Here is a 24,207-nt window from a genome sequence, read left to right on the forward strand (position 1 = left end):
GTGTGAGTCACAGAAAACGAGCTTGCAGGTACAGCAGGTAATAAGGAAAGCAAATGGAATGTTGGCATTTCTAGCAAAAGGAATCGAGTAGAAAGGTAAGGAAGGGTTGTTGCAACTATACACAGCATTGGTGAGACTGCACCTGGAGTATTGTGCACAGTTTTGGTCCCCTTACTTGAGGAAAGCTGTTGTGGCATTGGAGGCAGTTCAGAGGAGGTTCACTAGATTGATTCCCGAGTTGAGGGTTTTGTCGTATGAGGAGAGATTGAACAGTTTAGGCCTATACACTCTAGAGTTTAGAAGAATGAGGGGAGATCTATAAGATGCTAAAAGGTATCAATAAAGTAGACGTGGAGTTGTTGCTTCCTCTTGCTCTTGTAAGCATTCTAAAATGAGAGGTCATAATCTTAGAATAATAGGCAGCAAATTTAAAACAAATTTGAAGAAAAACTACTTCTCCCAAAGGGTTGTGAATCTGTGGAATCCGTTACCCCAGAGTGCGGTGGATGCTGGGACAGTGAGTAAATTTAAGGCGAAGTTAGACAGGTTTTTAATTGGTAATGGGTTGAAGGGTTATGGAGAACAGGCAGACAGTGTGGAGTTGAGGCCAGGATGGGATCAGCCATGATCACATTGAGGGTGTTAGGCTCAGGAGGCTAAATTGTCTACTCCTGCTCCTAGGTTCTAGGGAGGAGATGCTGTAGCTGATTTTGCAATCCAGCTCTTCGTCTGTAACATTGTAGGTAGCAGACGAGGAACACATCAACCATGATAGAATGGCGGATCAGACTCGATGGGCCAAATAGTCTAACTCTGCTCCTATATCTTATAAACTTTGCTAACATTCTACCCCAGAAGAGAATGGAGCTTGGCATCGAGCCAGGAGTAGTTAGCATCTGCCTAGCTGCTGCAGCCCTAGTGGGTGTACCAGCAGGGACCCCATCACCTCCTCATCACTCAGGATGCCCAATGGCATCTGGGCTACTCCTTGGGAGAGGGGTGTGGCCATAGGGAACTCTGGGGGCTCCTCTACCACCTGGCTCTGCCACTTCTGGAGGCCCTCCGTCGACTTGACCAGGGAGTCCATGCTTGAGGTCAAGGAGCACAGGGACTGTGCCCCGTCCCTCTGGGACTGGCTCAGGTCAACCAGTGCCAAGCCAATACCCTCAACTTTCACAGTCATAACCCGTTGCGACTGGGCACCGCTGCAATGTCCATGTTGCTCTGGTACATGGCAGCCTGTGACATGTCTGCACTGTCCTGTGCCTCGATCACCGTCCGCAGTGCTTGGACTGCCTGACCCATCATAGCCAATACCTTGGCACCCAAGGCTGCCACCATGGACGCCACCCGTGCGGTGGTGGCTTAGATGACATGCACGATTGGCATCGCCTGCTGCCCCTGCAAGCTGTTGGACTCCGCTAACTGCACCTGCAGGCGCTGAATCATTGCTGACACCTCCTCCTATAATCCCTGGCTCTCTGCCTGTATCTCCAACATTGATGCTCATTCCAGACATCTGAGACCTGTCTGGACAGCATCTAGTCCCTCGGGTCGGGCCACCCTCCGACCGCCCGTCCCCTTGGGGTGCCTACCTCCAGCTGACGTACTGCTGCATGTGCGTGTGGTGCACACCAGATAGTGCTCCAGGAGCCTCTTCACTAAAGTGCCCAGCCTAGGTGAGTGTCTCTGAGATAGTGGAGGGTGCCAGTGACACCAGTGACGAAAAGTCGGTGTTGTCCCCGGGTGTCACGGGGTTGCGGCAGTGGGCGCAGGTAACCAGTAAATCCCGTCTTGTCGCCAGGTGAGCCTTAAGTTGTGGTGGGATGGGGGACACTAGATGGGCCCACTTCATTGGCAGGTAATCCTGTAAGACATGAGAGGGGGGGGGGGGGGGGTGTGCCAGGGCACGGTAGTGGTGGTGACTCAACCTGGCCACCCTTAGGTCGTGCAGCTTCTTCCTGCACTGTTGCCCGGTCCAGGCGGTGGGCCCCAAGGTGCTCACTGCCACCTGCACCTAGGCCGGTTGACATCTGAGGGTGGCAGCCTCTTTCTCACCTCAGGGGACATGCTGTCTCTCCTCCACAGCATCCAGCAGTGTCGCCTGCTCTACATTGGCGAATCTAGGGGCCGCTCTCCAGGGTGGCATCTTTTTGGCCGCAATGAGAGTGTGTGGGGAATGGAGTACTTATACGCAGTGCCAGCTGGTGAGGCTCTCCAGTGCCAATCCCGGCTGCAGCGAATCGAACGCCGCCGCCAATTGGAATCGCACTCGTTGCACGTAGCTAGTGCTGGCACATTAGCATGCCCTGAATTGCTCCGGGACCGCATCACTATCAGGGCCATTGAACACCCGCGATTCAGGCCCGAGTGTTCAACGGCCCTGGAGGTCAAGGAGCACAGGGACCGTGCCCTGTCCCTCTGGGACTGGCTCAGGCCAGCCAGTGCCAAGCCAATGCCGATTTGTAATCATGACTGATTCTCCAGCTAAGTCAGCACTTAGGGCGCGATCCTCTGCTCCCCACGCCGGGTGGGAGAATCGCGGGAGGGCCAGGCGATTCACGACACGCCGCCCTGGCACCCCCCGCGATTCTCCCACCCCCCGTCCGGAGAATCGGCGCTCGCCGTTTTTCACGGCCTGACGTTCCCGACCTGTTCACGCCAGCGGCAACCACACCTGGTCGCTGCCCTCGTGAACATGGCGCCAAAGGTTCATTTGTGGCTTGTGGGGGGCGGAGAGGGGAGTGAGCACCACGGCCGTGCTTGGGAGGGCACTGGCCCGCGATCGGTGCCCACTGATCGTCGGGCCGCGTCTCCAAGACGCACTCTTTCCCCTCCGCCGCCCCGCAAGATCAAGCCGCCACGTCTTGCGGGGCAGCGGAGGGGAAGACAGCAACCGCGCATGCACGGGTTGGAGCCGGCCAACCTGCGCATGCGCGGCTGACATCACTTAGGAGCCGCCGTCGCGTCATTTTCGGCGTACCGCCTTGGCACAAGCTTCAAGGCCCGACGGCCGGGATTTACGGAGTGCCGCTCCTAGCCCCCTGGGGGGTGAATAGGGTGTGAGGAGCGGCCTCCGAGGCCGTCGTGAAACTCGGCTGAGTTCACGACGGCCTTCCCGATGCCGCGCGGGAACGGAGAATTCCGCCCTTAGTCTCTGAAACGGAGAATCCAGTCCATGATTTTTTTTCCCCTTCAGACATAAACCTTGCTGGGGTGCCCGGGTTTCTTGGGCAGCAGCACCGCCTGGATGTTGGTCAGGGCTCCGCCCTGAGCGATAGTGACCCCTCCCAGGAACTTGTTGAGCTCCTTGTCGTTGCGGATGGCAAGCTACTGGGGCGGGGGTGCTGCGGGCTGTGCTGCCAGCCAGCTCAAGAATTTCCACGGTCAGGTACAACAGCATGGCGGCCAGGTAGACAGGGGCCCCAGCACCCACCCGCTTAGCCCTTTCACGCTTCTCGTCTCCTTCACAAAAAAATCTTGCCATTCAACTGCAATTTGAGTCTTGCGAGTTAAACTAGAAGTCAGGAATTTGCAATGCAGCTAGAAATGTGTTTTTGCAGCCGGAGAATCAGGCAGAGATCAGCCATGATGGTATTGAATGGGCTCGAGGGGCTGAATTGCGTACTCCTGCTCCTAGGACTTGGAAAAATGTACAACGTTCACAGAAATGGTGAATTTCTTAAAATAATCTGGAATTGTGCTAATAAGAGAAGCAAAATTCTCACGTTGTAATTTGGTGTTTCATCAAAAGTGTGGTAATGTGGCAGCTAACAAACCAATGCAATACACACTGGAAAAGTTGACTCATATGCTCGGAAATGCAACATGCTGACGACAGCATGGATGTGACTTCCACTCCGACTGCAATTATAGGGTGACAATACCAGCCCGGAATTGCCCAATCACAGCCGGCAGACATCCCTACTCTCTAATTAACAGCATAGAATCACAGAATTAATTCTTATTTGCACACCAATTACTAGCGATCATTAAACCAAATAGAATGCAAGAGAAAAATCATATAAATCATTGATCTGATTGGAAAACAAAAACAAAAGTTTGATTACAGGAAAACAAAACATTATCAATCACGAAATAAAATAATACTGTGAAGAAAAACTGAATACACTGCAGTGTCTGCCTACCACAGGATCACAGTCCAAAATCCCCAAATTTCATTCAACCGAGTAATCAATGTGCAATTTGAGACAGCAAATAAATGTTAATCTGAAATGCACCCCCTACCAGGCTGGTCTTTACTTATCTGAAAACGTGCACTAACCTCCATCGGACACAGCTGCTGTCTGCAAGAAAGGAGAGAGGTATGAGTGAGAACACTTCATTACAATGATACTAAATGTTTTCCCTGCAGGTTTTGTTGAGAAACTAAAGGCACACGTTTGAATTCAAGCAGCTTCCAAATCTCACTCTGAAGTGAAAAGTAAAGACAGACTTTGCCTGAATGAGCCATGATGCATTTTTCCAGAGCACCTCCCTAGTTAACTCCTCCCAATGGCACTTTTTAACAGTTTCAAAAAAAAAAAAGAGCTGCTAAAGAGAAGCTATATTTCTTACTGTAATCCCACAAGCAATTTACAATTCATCTTGAACAAGTTCCAAAATAGAGGGAAATGTTTTCAACGACTTTAAATTCTGCATCTAATCTTACTGCAGAAGATAACGAGCTGCTCTGGAGGTCAACTCCAATTTTAGTAGTTTTCTTTTTCCATCCAAATTGCACCGTGAAGTGCCGTTATAAAGAAAATCAGAGCCTGGTCGGGAGAAACATTCTATGACATATGAGGGGAATGAAATGAACCAGGGTACTTCTCGCTACTTATGCGAGAGCTAAAATGTACAAACTCTATTGACACCACGGGTATGAATTTCATCAGAATTTCTCCCACTGACACCGGCACACAGCATGTAAACGGGGTTTCCACGGAGCTCCCAACCACGTTAGGGCAGTAGAGTTAGATAAGCCCCAAGCAAATTCACCCACGGTTCTTCCTTTAGGTTAAATGCAAGCCAACACCAGAAAATGAAGAATCACAGTCATTAAACAGACTTCATTTCACAAGCAGAGCCAAAAAGCTAAAATTGGCTATATGGTGTTGTTTTCAAAGATACCTGTTTTTCCTGGTGTTGACCAACTTAGTCAAAATGTTGCCCCACCTCTGGATCCCTAGACAATGAGAACGCCTGACGTGGTATGCTAGAGCTATGGAGGACAACTGATTATTGTAGTACATTTCAAACTTGACTTTTCATTTTTTATAGAATGTGGGCATTGCAGGCTGGCCAGAATTTATTGCCCATCCCCTAACTGTCCTGGAATGGAGTGTATTTCAGGAAAGGGCAGTTAGGAATCAATCACACTGCTGGCATCTTTCCAGATTGCTGCAGATCTGGAGTTACATGTAGCCAGACCAGATAAGGATTTCCTTTCCCTGAACCAAATTAGTGAACCAGATGGGTCCTTACATCGATCGGTGATGGTTTCATGATCATCGTTAGACTTTTTAAAGTCCAGATTTTAATTCAATCTGCCGTGGTGGGATTTGAACCCAGGTCCCAAAACATTATCCTGGGTTTCTAGATTGTTAGTCCAGTGACACTACCACCATCGCCTCCCCGCAATTAATTATGGCATTGAAAAACACAGAGGCCTTAAAAAATTCAATTTAAACAGAAATGAAATGAAAAATGAAAATCGCTTATTGTCACAAGTAGGCTTCAATGAAGTTACTGTGAAAAGCCCCTAGTCGCCACATTCCGGCGCCTGTCCAGGGAGGCTGGTACGGGAATCGAACCGTGCTGCTGGCCTGCTTGGTCTGCTTTAAAAGCCAGCGATTTAGCCCAGTGAGCTAAACCAGCCCCGTGCACAGCAGTACACTTCGTCATCAAATCTTTCATATTAAATAATTTGAATTATTTAACTATTATTACAGGCACAATACAGGTATAATGGAGAGGTTTAGCAATTCATTATCCAGGTCCCACTAAACATTAATGCTACGTTTTGTAAATCTCAAGGCTGTTCAAAAGTATCATAGTGCATAAAAACATTTAGTTTTAAATATGTGGAGTATTAGCACGTCCATTCAAACAAGGGTGGGTGCAGCTGACATTTTTTACCTTTATTTAAAATATGAGGCAATACTTTACAGATTGGATTCTACACATTTTGGCGGGGTGAAGCAGATGGAAAGGAATGCGAGTGGTCCGCAGACTCCTGCCCTGACTGTCCCATTGAACCAAGTGTCGGATGGTCAACCAGCGGCTGTCTAGGGGGAAAGACAGCCAGGCTGGGACATCATGCTGCAAAGGATGTTTGCCGTTAACAGGACGTCATTCGCGGCCATGAATTTAAAGGCCTCATGTTCTCTCAGTTTTTCTTTATTTCTTAATGGCAGGCTGCAAAAAAAGTTTTAAAAGGCGTTTTTAAAAAAACGCTGCCAGCTTCACCATCAGAGTCTGCTTCTCCAGGTAAGCAGGCCTTTTCTTTCACTCTTGTGTGGCTTCGTCATAGCTGCTGTAAAATACTCCAAAACTTTTATATGTCCGATGCCTGAAAAAATCCAGTGGGTAAAAAAACCTTGCAGACGATTGGGTCGTTGACAAACTCAAGTGCTTGCTCATTACTAATCTCAAAACGGTGGGCAGGCCTCAGATTTCCACACCCCTCACCTTCCATAATTTCACAGGCTAGTGTGCAGTTAGTTTTCCACCGCTCCCAACCTACTTTCCACTGTAGTTCAAAGACAGCCACACTCTTTTTGGATACTCAATTAGTTCCACTGTCGGGTTTACTTGCTTTGCCTTTAAAAATCTTGCCAATATTCTGTAAGTCAATAGAAAATAAAAACTGGCACGGAGTATAAAGGGCTTTGTGCTACTGAACTCATTCCCAATATGTTTTAAGAAGGTTTAGTCTTGAACTTGTTGAAATACATTTTCAAATCATGGTACAGAGCTAGCTCCATGACTGAAGTGATTTTTCTCACATGGCTTTCTGAAAATATAGATAATGTACGTTTTAGTAAAGTTATGGAACTGGGACGTCCTACGGAGAAAGGTAGACTCTTATCCTACTGAACAAATCAGAAATGCAAATTTGAAAAACAAATGAGCAAAATATGGAATTCTGAAGTTTCCCTGATATATACAAGCTAATTTACTTGTTATTTAAATTAATAGACAATATGAATAAGCATTTAAACATACGATCAACAGTGCAGTATATTTGTCAGACGAGGAATCCTTACCGTGCACAACCACATCATCAATATGGCGGTGAATGGTAATTAACATTTCATAAAATGCTTGCAGTTACCCACAAATACTAGCTTTCCATTTCTGAGCATCTAAAAATATGCCTTGTGCGGCCAGACCAGGAATTAACCCTCAAGGACAGAGTGTGAAGATTCTTTTGGAGAGAAATTGATGCAACGATTATTTAAAAGTTATAAAACAATGAAAGATTTATGAAAATGCACATGGATGGATTGTAGACTGCACAGACACAACCTGCCAAACAAATAACTTGCCAGTTATTTATACAGCTGCTCAACAGCAAATTAGGCTGCGCTTGGTTACTACCAGGACAATTTAGAATTCATATAGTGGGTGGGGTGGGCGTGGGGGGGGGGCATGGTTTAAAGAAGGTTCTTGCAGGCAGGGAGTGATGTAGCCAGGCAAAGTAGATTTACGACAACTCTACAGAGGGTAGAAACCAGTAGATTAAATAAAAGAGATAATGGACAATTGGCAATTGAGAACTAGGACGGAGGGGTGATGTTTGGGAAGAATGCCTGAGTTCTCAAGACAAGGACACAATGAGGTTTGCCAATTAGTATAATGAAACCAATTCATTAGGGAACAGAGAGCAAATGAGACCTGGGTGAGGACAGTGTGAAGGTGTGCGAGACAGGAATTAGGTGATGTGCGCTGGATTAGGTCATGTTTATGAATGGGGGACTAGTGAGGTGACTGTCTGAGAAAGCTATTTTCCAGGTATGCAAATCTGCAAAGTTAAATCACTTCCTCATAGTCTACAACAGCGAAGCTACAGCGGCTTGTCCCTCCCACCCACCATCAAGTGAGTTACAAGTCATCACAAATAGATTTTGAAACGTGTGGAGATCCAATTACGCAATTATGATTTACTTAAGATCCAAAGTCCCTCCACAGCAGACTCCAATCTGATCTGGCAATAACCTCACATAAAACTTTCAGCACCACAATGTCTGATCATAAACCTTCACAAAAAACACAAAGCAATAGAAAGCCTATTCCATAGAGCTGGCAACTCCTCTGAATAGCAGCAGTCCAACTTCAGCATACTGCAATTACGTATCCACTGTCTCCCTACTGTTACACTCTGACTCGAGTTTCCTAATGACTGACAGAAAGAATAGCATGGAAATATTTCAGGTTTTAAAACTTCCACTATCACAAACAAATTAAATCAACATCACAAAAAGTAATTTAGTAGTTAACTAACAATCTTTATTAGTGTCACAAGTAGGCTTACATTAACACTGCAATGAAATTACTGTGAAAAGCCCCTAGTCGCCACACCGTCTGTTCGGGTACACAGAGGGAGAATTCAAAATGTCCAATTCACCTCACAAGCACGTCTTTCGGGACTTGTGGGAGGAAACACCCGGTGCACCCGGAGGAAACCCACGCAGACACGGGGCGAATGTTCAGACTCAGCAGCACAGACAGTGACCCAAGCTGGGAATCGAACCCGGGTCCCTGGTGTTGTGAAGCAACAGTGCTAACCACTGTGCTACCGTGCTGTCCTAATTTTAAGAATTAAAACATAAAATGTATTAGACCATTAGACATATGAGCAGAATTAGGCCATTCGGCCCATCCAGTCTGCTCCGTCATTCAATAAAGGCTGATATCCTTCTCATCCCTAATCTGCCGTCTCCCCATAAACCCCGATCCCCCTATCCATCATTAACTTAACACAACCGAAAACCCCTTAGCACTCATCACACTGTACTCTCAGCAGAAATATATATAAAGTTCCAAACGCTTCCTGGCTTCAATAATATCTCTTCTCCCTTGCTCCACCAGGATCAATGTTGCAGTGTCCTTCTGAAAACAATCCCTTTACTCAAACTTGAACACAACTAAATGGACTTCCAGTACCAAGGCACCGTCTATCAGTTCCTTACACTTTAATCCTCCACAAGCATCGTCTCCGCAAACAGGGAATCCATCCTCAACATGCTTGCTGTTTAACAGAAAAGGAGTCCCTTTGATCTGCTTGGCTTAACAGTTCCTGTTTTCTGGTCTTCTTCCCAAATCTCTCAGTGTGACTGACTCAAGAGGCCGTAAGTCTGGCTGCAGCAAGGTCCGCTGCCTCTTCCTTTGTGTCCCCGTATTAAAACCTTCTCCTGGCTTTCACCAAGTTTTGACCCGGGCTGCTGTTCCAATAGCATTCAATTCACAGGGGCTTGTCTATGGGTAGATTTCGTAGGAGATAACATCCCCCTCTCCAAACCACTCCATTTTACCTTGAATTAAACGAGACGGTTTAAAACATCACTGTGTTAAAAATTCCAGCGTTCAGAACACCATCTGGAAGCTTTATTTTCAGATGACCAAGTCGTTTCAGCCTTCTTTGTCTTTATGTATCCTAGTTGGCCAAAGTTTCTAATGATCCAAAACACAGAAACCACACCTCATGCTTAAACGATCAGAGAGTCATCTTCCAGCAATCTTATGGTTTTATTTTTTCCTGCAGACTGAGATCATTGGAAGGCCACCATTTCTGCTATCCTATTTGTCCTTGGAAGCTGCAACTGGCAAATTGAACAGATAAGTCAACTCGCCATATTCTTCCATTATTAAAATTAATGACTTAATTAAAAGCAATAGCAAGACAATTGGGAACTTTGATCACACCCGATTCTCTGACAAACATTTCCATCACTTATAGCCCCATGACAGGTGGATGTCAGAGGGGGGAGCAGTGAAGAATCTGCAAATTACCTTTTCATTTCAAGGCCTGACTTAATTTTAGCAGCAACTCTCTACAACTCTAATCCTTTGATGCAGAACTGCCCAATTTAATTTTACTAAAGACTGTATACCATCCATCAACCATGAAGTCTCCAGAACATTTTTAATGGGACTCTTGACAATTGGTGTCGAGAGTTTAAGAGTTGTACATTTTTCCCTCATGCGGAGTTCTAGATGACAACTTAAAAATATCTTTAAAAAAACACACACCACAGGGTAAAATTTAAATTGCCATAAGTCTACTACAACACTTTCAACAAATTTATCGATTCAGCTTCAAAGAAATATGCAATAACTGAGGCCACTGATTATTTGTGGGTTGGCTAATGAATGTCAAATCTGAACAACTCCATTTCTTTTTTGTCTGGGTCATTTGTGGGCAGTAATTAAAAAATGTCCTGTTTTTGCACTACACGCTTTATTTGGGGCAATTTTTAAACATTACCATCTGTGGCATAGATTCTCCACTTCCTTGTTGCAAGACGGGATTAAGAACATGAAGTACAATATTGTTTCCTACTCTCTAATGAATTTAAAACATGAAAACTAGGAAAATAATAATTGCTACCTTGAATGGAAATCAACAAAAAGACCAAGCACAACTCGTTCCCTCGGGGCAAATCACCTACACAATAAAGTAATAAACGGAAAGCGTTCTAAAGTCATGACTGAAATCACAGCAAATGGAAAAAGCCCTGAATAGAGGGAGGGATAGCATGAATTAATGGTTTGTTTAAAGAACAAAGGAAACTACAATTACATATATGAATCAATGGAAATATGTTTCACAACTGTCCAATGATCAAGTTATCAGAAACAAAACTATTTTCAACTCTTTGCCACATCAGCAAGCTATCTGACAATGAGAGGTGACATAATGTAGTTGATATATCCAATACACAGATGGCAAAATGACAATGGGCTGGTTTAGCACAGTGGGCTAAACAGCTGACTTGTAATGCAGAACAAGACCAGCAGTGCAGGTTCAATTCCCGTACCAGCCTTATTATTATTAAGAAAACACCGATACTTGGTGAAATCAGAAGGAACCAAACGGAATTGGTTTTGCTCAGTTGACTAGACAGCTGGTTCGTGATGCAGAGTGAGGCCAGGGTTCAATTCCCGTACCGACTGAGGTTATTCATGAAGGTCCCGCCTTCTCAACCTTGCCCCTCGCTTGAGGTGTGGTGACCCTCAGGTTAAATCACCACCAGTCAGCTCTCTCTCTTCCCCCCCCCCCCCCCAAGGGAAAAGCAGCCTATGGTCATCTGGGACTATGGCGACTTTACTATTATTTTATAACTTCACTTACCAATTTATTTCTCATGCAAAAGTGCTTCGAGCTCCAAATTTCCATGGACTTTTTCATCTTGATGCAAGTGCTGTGATTAGTCCCTACTATGAACTTTAATGCTTAACCTGGCCACAGAATTTGAGGTTAGAAAGGCTCCCTAACTTGGGTATGTGGGGCAAACACCAGTGATCTATAGAGCCAGAGGATGTCAGAATATTTTATCCCAAAGAGGACTTGACATTCGGAATTAGGCCTCTATTTTCAGGCCTTCTGCTTCAATCCTATCTATTTTATGATAGGAGTGTGCCAGAATGTTTGCAATGTCATTCCTAAAGCAAAGAGCAAGACTTTACTGCAGAGTTAATGTCAAGCTCAAACAGACGTCAGAAGTGGTCACTTGGGATTCTCCCTGAATTGGCCAGTAAGAGGTCCACCGAGGGCTCGTCATCCGCACATGGGTGGCAGGTGGGTTCTCGAAGCTGGGACGCCAATAGGAAGCCATCGAGTTTGAAAACAGCAGGCCAAAAGAGTAGTTGTGTTTTCCAAAAGTAAAATAATAAATAGATTAGTCAGCCTGATCATTGTTGGGGAGGTAAAGAAATGCTCCACTGGATCGTCTGTGAATGTAGCTGAAACCAGGGAGGTCGCTTCCAAGCAACCAAACTGTTCCTTAATCGGTCTCGCCAGCAAAGTTTGATTTGATTTGATTTATTGTCACATGTACCGAAGTACAGTGAAAAGTATTTTTCTGCGGCCGAGGGAACGTACACAGTACGTACATAGTAGACAAAAGAATAATCAACAGAGAACATTGACAAATGGTACATCGACAAACAGTGATTGGTTACAGTGCAGAACAAGGGGCCAAACAAAGCAAATACATGAGCAAGAGCTCAGTGTTCTCACAGGGAATAGTGTTCTTACAGGGAACAGATCAGTCCAAAGGGGAGTCGTTGAGGAGTCTGGGAGCTGTGGGGAAGACGCTGCTCCTATGTCTGGATGTGCGGGTCTTCAGACTTCTGTACCTACTGGCTGATGGAAAGGTCTGGAAGAAGGCAATGCCTGGGTGGGGGGGGTCTCTGATAATGCTGTCTGCCTTCCTGAAGCAGCGGGAGATGTATACAGAATCAATGTGGGGGTGGCAAGCTTGTGTGATGCGTTGGGCTGAGTTCACCACACTCTGCAGTTTCTTGCGATCTTGGGCCGAGCAGTTGCCATACCAAGCTGTGATGCAGCCGGATAGGATGCTCTCTATCACACATCTGTAGACGTTTGTGAGAGTCGATGCACACATGCCAAATTTCTTTAGCTCTGTAGGAAGTAGAGACGTTGTTGAGCTTTCTTGACTGTTGCATCAATGTGAGTGGACCAGGATAGACTGTTGGTGATGGTGACCCCCAGGTACTTAAAGCTATCGACCATCTCCACTTTGGAGCCATTGATGCAGATAGGAGTGTGCATTGTGCTACCCTTCCTGTGCTCCTTGGGAGGGGTCAAGTCCAAGATTGCAGAGTTTGGCTATTAGTCTTGTCGGGATAATGGTGTTGAAGGTGGAGCTGTAGTCAATGAACAACAGTCTCACGTAGGTGTCCTTGTTTTTGAGGTGCTTGACTGTTGATAGCAGAGCCAGTTGACATTCAGAGATCGGGGTGCCATTTTTATAGAGCTTCCCGATTTCAACAACAAATTGAAGGCCCATCCGGTTGCAACCCACCCCACCCAAGACATCAGGACCCTAGGCAGACAAGGGAAGACCACCTGCCTCGTGCAATACCACGCAGGCATCAAGGTGAATCGACCACCCACCCCTCCACCCCCATCTTCTCCGGAACTGGGGCTTCATTTCCATCCCGCCTCCATCTTCACCGGCATCGGGGTCTCATTTCCTCCTCCACCCCGCCTTACATAATGAGGACCCCCCCCCCCCCCCCCGCCCATGCGATTTCAACTGCTTAGTCCAGGATTCTACATTGCCCGATTCTCCCCCAAAGCTGCATTCTCCGCAGCATCGGAACTCCATTACCAACAGCAGCAGCGGGAAATCCAGCCCATTGTTTCGAGCCTACAGAGATTTTCCTTTTTGTTTTCTGAAAGAATTGATCAGCACAGAAAGAAATTGGCTTTGATGGCAATCTATTCCGTAGGTCTACCTATTTTCTGCCAAGTTTCTCCTGCTCCATCACTGCAAATTTTACAGGGTTTATTTGCACTTCTCGCTAAGTTAGGCCAACATTACAGAATTATCTCTGATAGAATACTACTATCAGAATACAGTGTTTGAAACAAACAGAGTAGTAGAATACTACTACCGTGGGCAGCACGGTAGCATGGTGGTTAGCATAAATGCTTCACAGCTCCAGGGTCCCCGGTTCGGTTCCCGGCTGGGTCACTGTCTGTGCGGAGTCTGCACGTCCTCCCAGTGTGCGCGTGGGTTTCCTCCGGGTGCTCCGGTTTCCTCCCACAGTCCAAAGACGTGCGGGTTAGGTGGATTGGCCATGCTAAATTGCCCGTAGTGTCCTAATAAAAGTAAAGTTAAGGGGGGGTTGTTGGGTTACGGGTATAGGGTGGACACGTGGGTTTGAGTAGGGTGATCATTGCTCGGCACAACACCGAGGGCCGAAGGGCCTGTTCTGTGCTGTACTGTTCTATGCTCTATGCTCTAATACGTGATTGTTATCATTGGCCTTGATTGAAGCTAGCAAAATCTTCGAATTCTATGATCCTAGTTTCAGTTGAATAACCTACTTACAGGAACAATATTCACAAATCTCAGTTTTATTCTGTCTATCAAACAGTTGCCAGTGTTTTAACTGAACCCACAAGTTGGGCCTGGCGAGCTTTTGTCTTGGAGGTTCTGGGTTGCATTACATCCTGAATCCTTTTCCATACTTTGTATTCTATCCATATTCATTATTTGCAGCCTAATAAGTAGTAAGACTGGCTTCAAATGAGCCTCACCCATTGTAAACAGGATGTGACATAACTCAGAATTGGTTACTAATTCAGTGGAAAAGAATACAAACAAGAATGCTGAATCAGATTGTGTAGAATTTACACCATTGAAACAAGCTATTTAGCCCAACCAATTTTGCTGGTGTGGTTATACTTCACACAGGCCCCATGCCATCACCCAAGCTCTGTCAGCATAACTTTCTATTCCTTGCTTTCTCATGTACTTAGAATCATAGAATACTGACAGTGTAGAAGGAGGCCATTCGGCCCATCGAGTCCGCACCGACTCTCTGAAAAAGCACCCTAATTAGGCACACCCCCCCACATCATCCCCGTAACCCCACCTAACCTCTTGGACACTAAGGGGCAATTTAGCACGGCCAATCCACCTCACTTGCACATCTTTGGACTGCGGAAGGAAACCAGAGCACCCGGAGGAAACCCACGCAGTCACAGGGCACAAGTGCAAACCCCACACAGTCACCCAAGGCCAGAATTGAACCTGGATCCCTGGCGCCGTGAGGCAACCGTGATAACCACTGTGCCACCATTATGCAGCTTCCCCTGAAATTCAGTTTTGAAAAAAATTATTTGTTCATCGGATGTGGGTGTCACTGGTTAGGCCAGCATTTGATGTCCCTAATTGCTCTCGAGAAATTGGTGGTTAGCGAGTTGGGCTGTGGATGTGAGTTGGGCTGATATTATCCCCTTGATCAAATAGACTGTTAACAGTCGATTCCCAGGATTATATATGGAGACAAATGCTAAAACAAGAAACCAGACGATTACAGTCAGCCAGGAAATTGTTCCTCTGTGTGAGATATTGGGCAGGATTCTCCTTTACTCTTCGACCGCCTGTTGCTCCTCGGCGCGGGATTTTCCATTCCCGCCGTTGTCAATGGGAATTCCCATTGAAGCCACCCCACGCTGCCGGGAAACCCGTGGGCGAGACCAGGGAATGCCACCGCCAGCGTACGGCCAGAGAATTCCGACCATTACTTTTAAAAGACATGGGCTGGGAAGGACAGCAATGTAGTAACTCAGTGAAACTTCATTGTTATAAGATCCCTCAAATAAACAAACTTCTCGAAAAATAACTTGGAAAAGGACTGAAAAGAATTTACTGCCCGCACAGACGTTGAATTATACAGTGCAAGCCGTGTCACTAACAATACGTCGCGGACTGCTCATTAGTGAGAAAGTCACAGTGGGAAAAGATTTCTGAACCCACAAGTACTAGTGTCGTAACATGAAAGACAGGCCGTCTCAAACAGAGCCACTGGGTAAATATGTTCAATCCAGGAACGGTGTCAAATGGTGAAATAGTTTGCACACATCACTTAAAAAAAAACATGTAATTCACCAGCCTTTTAGTCATTGAGACCGTATTCAAATATATCATGATGTGGAGATGCCGGCGTTGGACTGGGGTGAGCACCTTGGTAGCACAGTAAGAAGTCTTACAACACCAGGTTAAAGTTCAGCAGGTTTATTTCAAACACGAGCTTTCGGAGCGCATCTCCTTCTTCAGGTGACTGGAGAGGTATGATCCAGAAGCATTTATTTAGACAAAGTCAGCGATGCCGGACAATGCTTGGAATGCGAGAATTTGCAGGTAATCAAATCATTACAGATCCAGAGAGAGGGGTAACCCCAGGTTAAAGAGGTATGAATTGTCTCAAGCCAGAACAGTTGGTGGAATTTTGCAAGTCCAGGCCAGATGGTGGGGAGTGGATGTAATGCGACATGAATCCAAGATCCCGGTTGAGGCCGCACTCACGCGTGCGGAACTTAGCGATAAGTTTTTGCTCTGCAATTCTGCGTTGTCGCGTGTCCTGAAGGCTGCCTTGAAGAACGCTTACCCAGAGATCAGAGGCTGAATACCCTTGACTGCATTCAGCCTCTGATCTCCGGGTAAGCGTTCTTCAAGGCAGCCTTCAGGACACGCGACAACGCAGAATTGCAGAGCAAAAACTTATCGCTAAGTTCCGCACGCGTGAGTGCGGCCTCAACCGGGATCTTGGATTCATGTCGCATTACATCCACTCCCCACCATCTGGCCTGGACTTGCAAAATTCCACCAACTGTTCTGGCTTGAGACAATTCATACCTCTTTAACCTGGGGTTACCCCTCTCTCTGGATCTGTAATGATTTGATTACCTGCAAATTCTCGCATTCCAAGCATTGTCCGGCATCGCTGACTTTGTCTATATAAATGCTTCTGGATCATACCTCTCCAGTCACCTGAAAAAGGAGCTGCGCTCCGAAAGCTCGTGTTTGAAACAAACCTGTTGGACTTTAACCTGGTACATAGATAGAACAGTACAGCACAGAACAGGCCCTTCGGCCCTCGATGTTGTGCCGAGCAATGATCACCCTACTCAAACCCACGTATCCACCCTATACCCGTAACCCAACAACTCTCCCCCCCCTCCCCTAACCTTACTTTTTAGGACACTACGGGCGATTTAGCATGGCCAATCCACCTAACCCACACATCTTTGGACTGTAAGTGTTGTTGTAAGTGGTGTTGTAAGACTTCTTACAAATATATCATGACTAATCATAGACAGAAATGAAGAAATTATTCAGATTAGCACAATGAATCTTTACACAGACATGGCAAGATAATCACTCGAGAATGGTCGAGAGGTCCATTTGTCTCAGCCCCTCTTGAAAAGTACTGAACTTTCCGCAGGAAGTATTACGCCATCAATGTTTTTAATAAAAAAGTATTCATATAATTTGACATGACAAAATACACACCCAAGATCTACAGCAAATCCTGTTTGTACGAAAAGTTAAAGCAAGCCCAGTTCAAGCTATCAATACAGAATTGCAGGCATAACGTAATTTAAAAAGAAACATTATTCATCACATACATACCACTAACTGCCAAAGGTGAAAATGTTTGCAAGGAAACTTTCTTCTTCTGCGCATAATCAACCGCTTAACTTAACAAGCTGTTTCCAAGAATAGAACAGACTGAGTAACTAGCAGCTTGGAAGGATCAATTTATAGTGTTGCGTTATTTCAGTGCCGTGTCTGTACAAGTCAGCCACAAACCTTGACAAGGTAGTCAAGTGGGAAGTTCCTTTTGTTTTAAAGTTACCCATAGCAACACCAGAAGTTGTTGGTATTCCTATATTGACAGACGCACACTTTCATCTCCCGCTCAGAGTTACCAGTAGATGGCAATCATGGATGGGATGATAGAAAACGCTGACTTCATACAGACCAAAGCCAATTCAGCCTCAAGCCCGCACTCAACTGGAAACTCCCACCGATTCTTGTATAATAATTTGAATAAATTATTTAGAATCACAATTGGTCAGTGGTGAGAGCAATTCCACAGGGAACCCACTAGTTCAGTTAAAGGTGTTGAAAGTCTCTATCATTCACTAAATGCTATATAAACAGCAGTCACACCTTAACAATTTGCTTGAAAACGTATACAAATTTTATGCCGAGATAATCCCCAGTGAAAGACTATTTATTATTTGAAAGGGACCTTTCCAATTTACGGAGTGTTGCAAGCACGTTAATATGCAAACTTTCAGAAATAGTATTTAAATTGATAGTTCTGATTTACAGAGTAGGTTTTGCAACTTTAAATAGACAGATATGCTTAAATAGTTTGGCAGGCAGCAGGGCTGCACAGTGGTTAGCAGTGTTGCCTCGTGGTGCCGAGGACCCGGGTTTGATCCCGGCCCGGGTCACTGTCTGTGTGGAGTTTGCAAATTCACCCTGTGTCTGCGTGAGTCTCACCCCCACAACCCAAAGATGTGCTGGGTAGGTGGATTGGCCATGCTAAATTTCCCCTTAATTGGAAAAGAAGAATTGGTTACACTAAATTTGCATTTTTAAAAAATTAATTCAGCCAGCACCAAACCTCCGAAGGACAGGGCGCCCCCTGGCCCGATTCCCGGCGTGGGTAAAATGCCGCCAGTGGCATTGCCAAGATGCTTGGGTGGCATCCCTCCCAGAGGCCTCTGATCGCCTGCAAACTTCCCTCTCCCCCGGTGCTGTTCCACCTGGTCCCCATTTCTGGGGACCAGCGCTAAACAGCACCTGGCTGGGGTCTCCTCTGCAAGGCCGGTAGATCTCGGGGGCCTGTTAGATCTGGCAACGGCAGAGCCAAGTTTTCTGCAAGTCTGGTTCCCACCCATTCTGTGCGGGATCCAGATTGCGACGTCTTGCGAGATCGCGTTCGATCTTGTGAGGCATAATGACTGTCAGAAAACCCGGAAGAGGCCTCTTGTGGGATCTACCAGCCATATGGTAGCATTGTGGATAGCACGATTGCTTCACAGCTCCAGGGTCCCAGGTTCGATTCCCGGCTTGGGTCACTGTCTGTGCGGAGTCTGCACATTCTCCCCGTGTGTGCGTGGGTTTCCTCCGGGTGCTCCGATTTCCTCCCACAGTCCAAAGATGTGCAGGTTAGGTGGATTGGCCATGCTAAATTGCCCTTAGTGTCCAAAATTGCCCTTAGTGTTGGGTGGGGTTACTGGGTTATGGGGATAGGGTGGAGGTGTGGACATTCGGTAGGGTGCTCTTTCCAAGAGCCGATGCAGACTCGATGGGCCGAATGGCCTCCTTCTGCACTGTAAATTCTATATAATCTATATCCTGCCAAACTCCGGTCAGGGTATTGAATTCAGCAGCCCAGCCAGGAAATCAAGTAAAAACAGTGTGACTCCTGCCATCTTGTGGTCAGAGTCCTGCAATTACACTTGACAAGACAATGCTGAAATGAAGCAGTCAAACCTTTCACTTGAAACCTCATTAACCGTGCAGCCAAGTGCTTACTGATTTGTCCATCCACGGTCACCTCATGGGATGAAAGTTCCTGGCACCAAATTTAACTGCCAGCCAAACACACACATTACCTTCTAAAGTCCAGCTGTGTGGTTGGAAGTTCCAGAGATGAGCCCAAGGATAAAAATGGTGAGCCAAGGTTTAGTCACCATTCCTTGGAAGCTATAATTAGGGGCGTCCGCCAGCATCAGGAGATTCTCCTCCCCAGGGATGGATCCAGGAGTTCCACGAACATCACCTCAATGCACTGAGAGTCAATCATGAAGAAATAAGCTCTTGTGGTAAATCCCCAGAGAAATTAAATGAAATGAAAATCGCTTATTATCACGAGTAGGCTTCAAATGAAGTTACTGTGAAAAGCCCCTAGTCGCCACATTCCGGCGCCTGTTCGGGGAGGCTGGAATCCCCGTGCTGCTGGCTTGCCTTGATCTGCTTTCAAAGCCAGCGATTTAGCCCAGTGAGCTAAACAGCCCCCCCCCCCCCCCCCCCCCCCCCATTGCAGGAAGAGGCTGAATCACACATCATGGATCTCACACATTATTAGCAGGAGAAATATCAGTATTGAAAGCTCATTCGTCAGCATCTCATCAATTATCCTGCACAAACAATGTCTTCATCTCTTACTGGGGAGCGCTCAGCACACACAGCAGGAATGCATGATTCCAAAACTCTGTTCCATCCCTTCTCATTACATTCCATCCAAGTCAAGCTTGTCCACACCAGACTGGAGGAGGGATAGCCAAAATACAGGAGCTCTCCAAATTAGAATCGGATGCCGGGTTGGCAGGGAGGATGTACACCGTTCCTGTGACGAAGGAGAGATCGGCCTCTCCCAGCAAGTCAGTGTGGATGAGCCCTCCATTAGTTGACCACATCCTCCTTTGTAAAATGGGTTTCCTCCGGGTGCTCCGGTTTCCTCCCACAGTCCAAAGGTGTGCAGGTTAGGTGGATTGGCCATGATAAATTGCTCCTTCGTGTCCAAAAGGTTAGGAGGGGTTACTGGGTAACGGAGATATGGTGGAGGGTGCTCTTTCCAAGGGCCGGTGCAGACTCGATGGGCCGGATGATCTCCTTCTGCACTGTAAATTCTATGAGCCTGATATTCACAGTGGCGAACATGCAATGCTATATTCAGCCTGTTCATGAACTAAATCTCTCTTAAAGGGAATAGCTGGTTCAGACAGACAATGCATGTAACATGTAATATAAACCCCGTGCCACCTCAGTAGTGGATGAAGAGGGTACATTTGGAGAAGACCCGTCAATGTGTTCACCAGCACCCGCCACCAGCGCAGGGACACACATACTGGTGGGTCACGCATCTAGATCAGGCTCACATTCTGTGGGCAACTCACAGACACATCTCTACATCAGTCAGAGGTAGTGACAGGTCTCTGGTACTCAGAGGACTATTATAAAACAGGCACCCACTGAGTCGGAGTCAGATGATCAGCCTCTGGAAACTGCAGTCACAATTGTGCTGGAGATGTAAAAAGAGACAGGTGGAACATCAGGTAAAGTTGTGAGTAACCCTTCAAATATCTGAGGCATCTAGGAGTGACTCAAGATGCAGGAGTCACGGGAACTACCACGGTACTGGGCACAGACCCGCATTATGTGCTTCTGATGATTGCACACCAGCTGAACATTTATGGAGGGGAACCCTTTCCTGTTAATGATCATCAGGAGCTGCTGTAACCATGGAGCTCTCAAAGCCACGTGTGTGCAATCGATTGCACCCTGTACTCTAAAGAAGCCAAGGTAGCTCCATTGCCCAGGAATTGAGCAGCCCAGTTGGCTTCATCCAATGTGAATCTCACATAATTAGAAGCCTTACTATAAGGGGCATTCATTACCTCCTTGATACTTTTTTGTGTCAAAGACTGAAAAATGCCGCACAGGTTCCCTTGTGGATCCCAGGCATAAAAATGAGTGCAGTGATTACCTTAAGGACATAGGCAGCCTGACATCAGTAGTGGAGAAGATGCTAGAGTCTATTATAAAAGACATGATAAGAGAACATTTGGTAAACGTCCATGGGATTGGAAGAAGCCAGCATGGGTTTATGAATCCGCGGGGTTAGGTGGCACGGTAGCACAGTGGTTAGCACTGCTGCTTCACAGCGCCAAGGTCCCAGGTTTGACTCCCGGCTTGGGTGTGCAGAGTCTGCATGTTCTTCCTGTGACTGCGTGGGTTTCCTCCGGGTGCTCCGGTTTCCTCCCACACGTCCCGAAAGATGTGCTTGTTAGGTGAATTGGACATTCTGAATTCTTCCTGTGTACCCGAACAGGTGCCAGAGTGTGGCGACTAGGGGCTTTTCACAGTAACTTCATTGCAGTGTTAATGTAAGCCTACTTGTGACAATAAAGATTATTATTATTATGAAAGGGAAACCCTACTTAACAAATCTACCGGAGTTTATGGAGGATAGATCAGGGGGAACCAGTGGGTGTGGTGCATTTGGACTTTCAGAAAGCTTTTGAAAAGGTCCCTTATAGAGTCAGAGATTTACAGCATGGAAAGAGGCCCTTCAATCCATCACGCCTACATGGACCATCAAGCACCTAACTATTCTAATCCCATTTTCCAGCACTTGGCCCATAGCCTTTTATGCTCTGGCATTTCAAATGCTCATTTAAATACTTCTTAAATGTTGTAAGGATTCCCGCCCCTACCACCCTTTCAGGCAGTGAGTTCTGGGTGAATAGGTTTTTCTTTACATTTCCTCTAACTCCTGCTCCCTCCACTAAAGGCAAAAATACCTTCCTATCCACCCTATCTCCATCCCTCGTAATTTTACACGCCTCAATCTGGTCCGCCCTCAGCCCTCTCTGTTCCAGAGAAAACAACCCCAGCCTAACCAGCCTCTCATTATAGCTGAAATGATCCAGCTCCAGCAACATCCTGGTGAATCTCCTCTGCACCCTCCAGTGCAATCACTTCCTTTCTAAGTGCGGTGACCAGGAGTGCACACAGCACTCCAGCTGTGGCCTAACCAGTATTTTATACAGCTCCAGCAAAACCTCGCTGCTCTCATATTCTGTGCCTCAGTTAATATAGGTGAGAATCCATTGGCCTTCTTAACCACCTTATCCACCTGTCTTGCTGTGTTCAGAGATCTGTGAACATGCACACCAAAGTTGCTTTGATCCTCTGTACTTCCTAGGGTCTGACCATTCGTTGTATATTCTTTTGCCTTGTTAGTCCTCCCAAAATGCATTACCTCATAATTATCAGGGTTAAATTCCATTTGCCGCTCTTCTGCCCATCTAACCAGCCCATCTATATTATCCTGTAATCTAAGGCCTTGCTCCTCACTATTTATCACTCCACCAATTTCTGTGACATCTGTGAACTTACTGATCATACCCAGATCGTTAACGTATATTAAAAACAACAAGGGACCCTGCAGAACACCTCTGGACACAGGCTCCCAATAACAAAAACAACCTTCATCCATCACCCCCTATCTCCTACCACTAAGCCAGTTTTGGATCCAGTTTGCCAAATTGCCCTTGATCCCATGGGCTCTTAACCATCTTCATTAGCCTCCCATGTTGGACCTTGTCAAAGGCCTTACCAAAGTCCATGTAAATTACATCAACCACACTACCCTCATCTACACACCTCATCACCTCCTTAAAAAATTCAATCAAATTTGTACGGCATGGGGTGGGATTCTTTGGTCTCGTCCGCCCAGAGACTGGATATTCCCAACCGAGGTCAATGGATGTTTACATGGTCCGTGTCCCGTCCATGACGATCTTGCAGGGGGCGCGGCCGAAGAATCCAGCCCATGATCACTTTTTGAAATAATCATGCTTAACGGGAAAAATCAAAGCACATGTTTTAGGGGATAATGTGTTGGCATGGTTCGAGAATTGGTTGACAGATAGGAAACAGAGAGTGGGAATAAATGGGTCTTTTTCCAAGTGACAAACAGCGATGAGTGGGTACTGCAGAGATCAGTGCTTGGGGCCCCAGCTGATATATAAATGACCACAATGAGGAATGCAAATAACACATTTCCAAGTTTGCTGATGACACAAAACTGGGTGGAATTATGAGTTGTGAGGAAAATGCAAGGAGGCTTCAAGGTGATTTAGAGAAGTTGAGTGGGTGGGCAAACCCATGGCAAATGCAATGCAATATGGTTAAATGTGAAGATATACATATTGGCGCCAAATACAAATAGGAGCAGTATTATTTAAATGGTGACACATTGGGAAGTGTGGATATGATGTACAAAGGGATCTGGGTGTCCAGTCAATGAAAGCGGAGAGGCAAGTACAGCAAGTAATTAGGAAGGCGAATTGTCTGTTGGCCTTCATTGCAAGAAGATTTGCGTTCAGAAGTAGGGATGTTGTACTGGAGTTATACGGGGCCTTGGTGAGACCCCACCCGACACTGGGGTTGGCAGGACTGTCCCATGAAGAGAGATTGGCTCAACTGGACTGGTCACAAGACAGTGTCCCCTCCATGAGTCTTTGTGTAACTCATCCCTCTTGTGCAAGTCTGCTGGTCTGACACCGCTCATGCCCTCCCCTCCCCTCTCATTCCACACTAACCCCACACCCCCGCCCATCTTTATCCTACTCCAGAGTCTGCATGCATCCCCTCACATATATGCAATCCGAATCCCAACGACATATCTTCAGTGCCTGTGATCCAATGTTCCATGTCAGGCTTCAGCTTCCCCATTCCCAATCTTCTCTCTCTGTCCACCACTGTACTGACTCCACCTCAAACACTACCTCACCCACGTACATTAATCTTCTTCTTTGCCCCTCCAACCCCACCATATCCCTCTCACCCTCCGTCATCCGTTCCCTGCCCTGACCAGCCCAAATTCCACAGCACCCACTGTGATTGGCCAAAGAATAAATCTTCACTAGTGTGTGCTAACACGGTCATCACTAAGGACCCGGAGCAGTGCTGCAGGTCGGCAGCGAATGTTACATTCACCTCAAAGTTATGAGCAAAGTAAGGGTGGACTGCTGTACGTCACTTGTATCTGGTCATGAATGAGGCCTGTCTAATTTCCCACTGGCACGGTACATAATTAGGAGGGGAACGTGATTCCAATGGGTGGCAT

General features: G+C 46.4%; 1 protein-coding gene across 1 annotated transcript in view; it reads right to left on the reverse strand.

The window, feature by feature from the left end:
- The window catches only part of rgs12b (regulator of G protein signaling 12b), a 230,195-nt gene that overhangs the window by 101,755 nt on the left and 104,233 nt on the right, over positions 1 to 24,207 (reverse strand). The window contains 1 exon segment of the mRNA XM_038805850.1: positions 4,286 to 4,307. Within this exon segment, the coding sequence (XP_038661778.1) occupies positions 4,286 to 4,307 (22 nt within the window).

Source organism: Scyliorhinus canicula, chromosome 8, assembly GCF_902713615.1.
Source record: "Scyliorhinus canicula chromosome 8, sScyCan1.1, whole genome shotgun sequence".
NCBI classification, from domain to species: domain Eukaryota; kingdom Metazoa; phylum Chordata; class Chondrichthyes; order Carcharhiniformes; family Scyliorhinidae; genus Scyliorhinus; species Scyliorhinus canicula.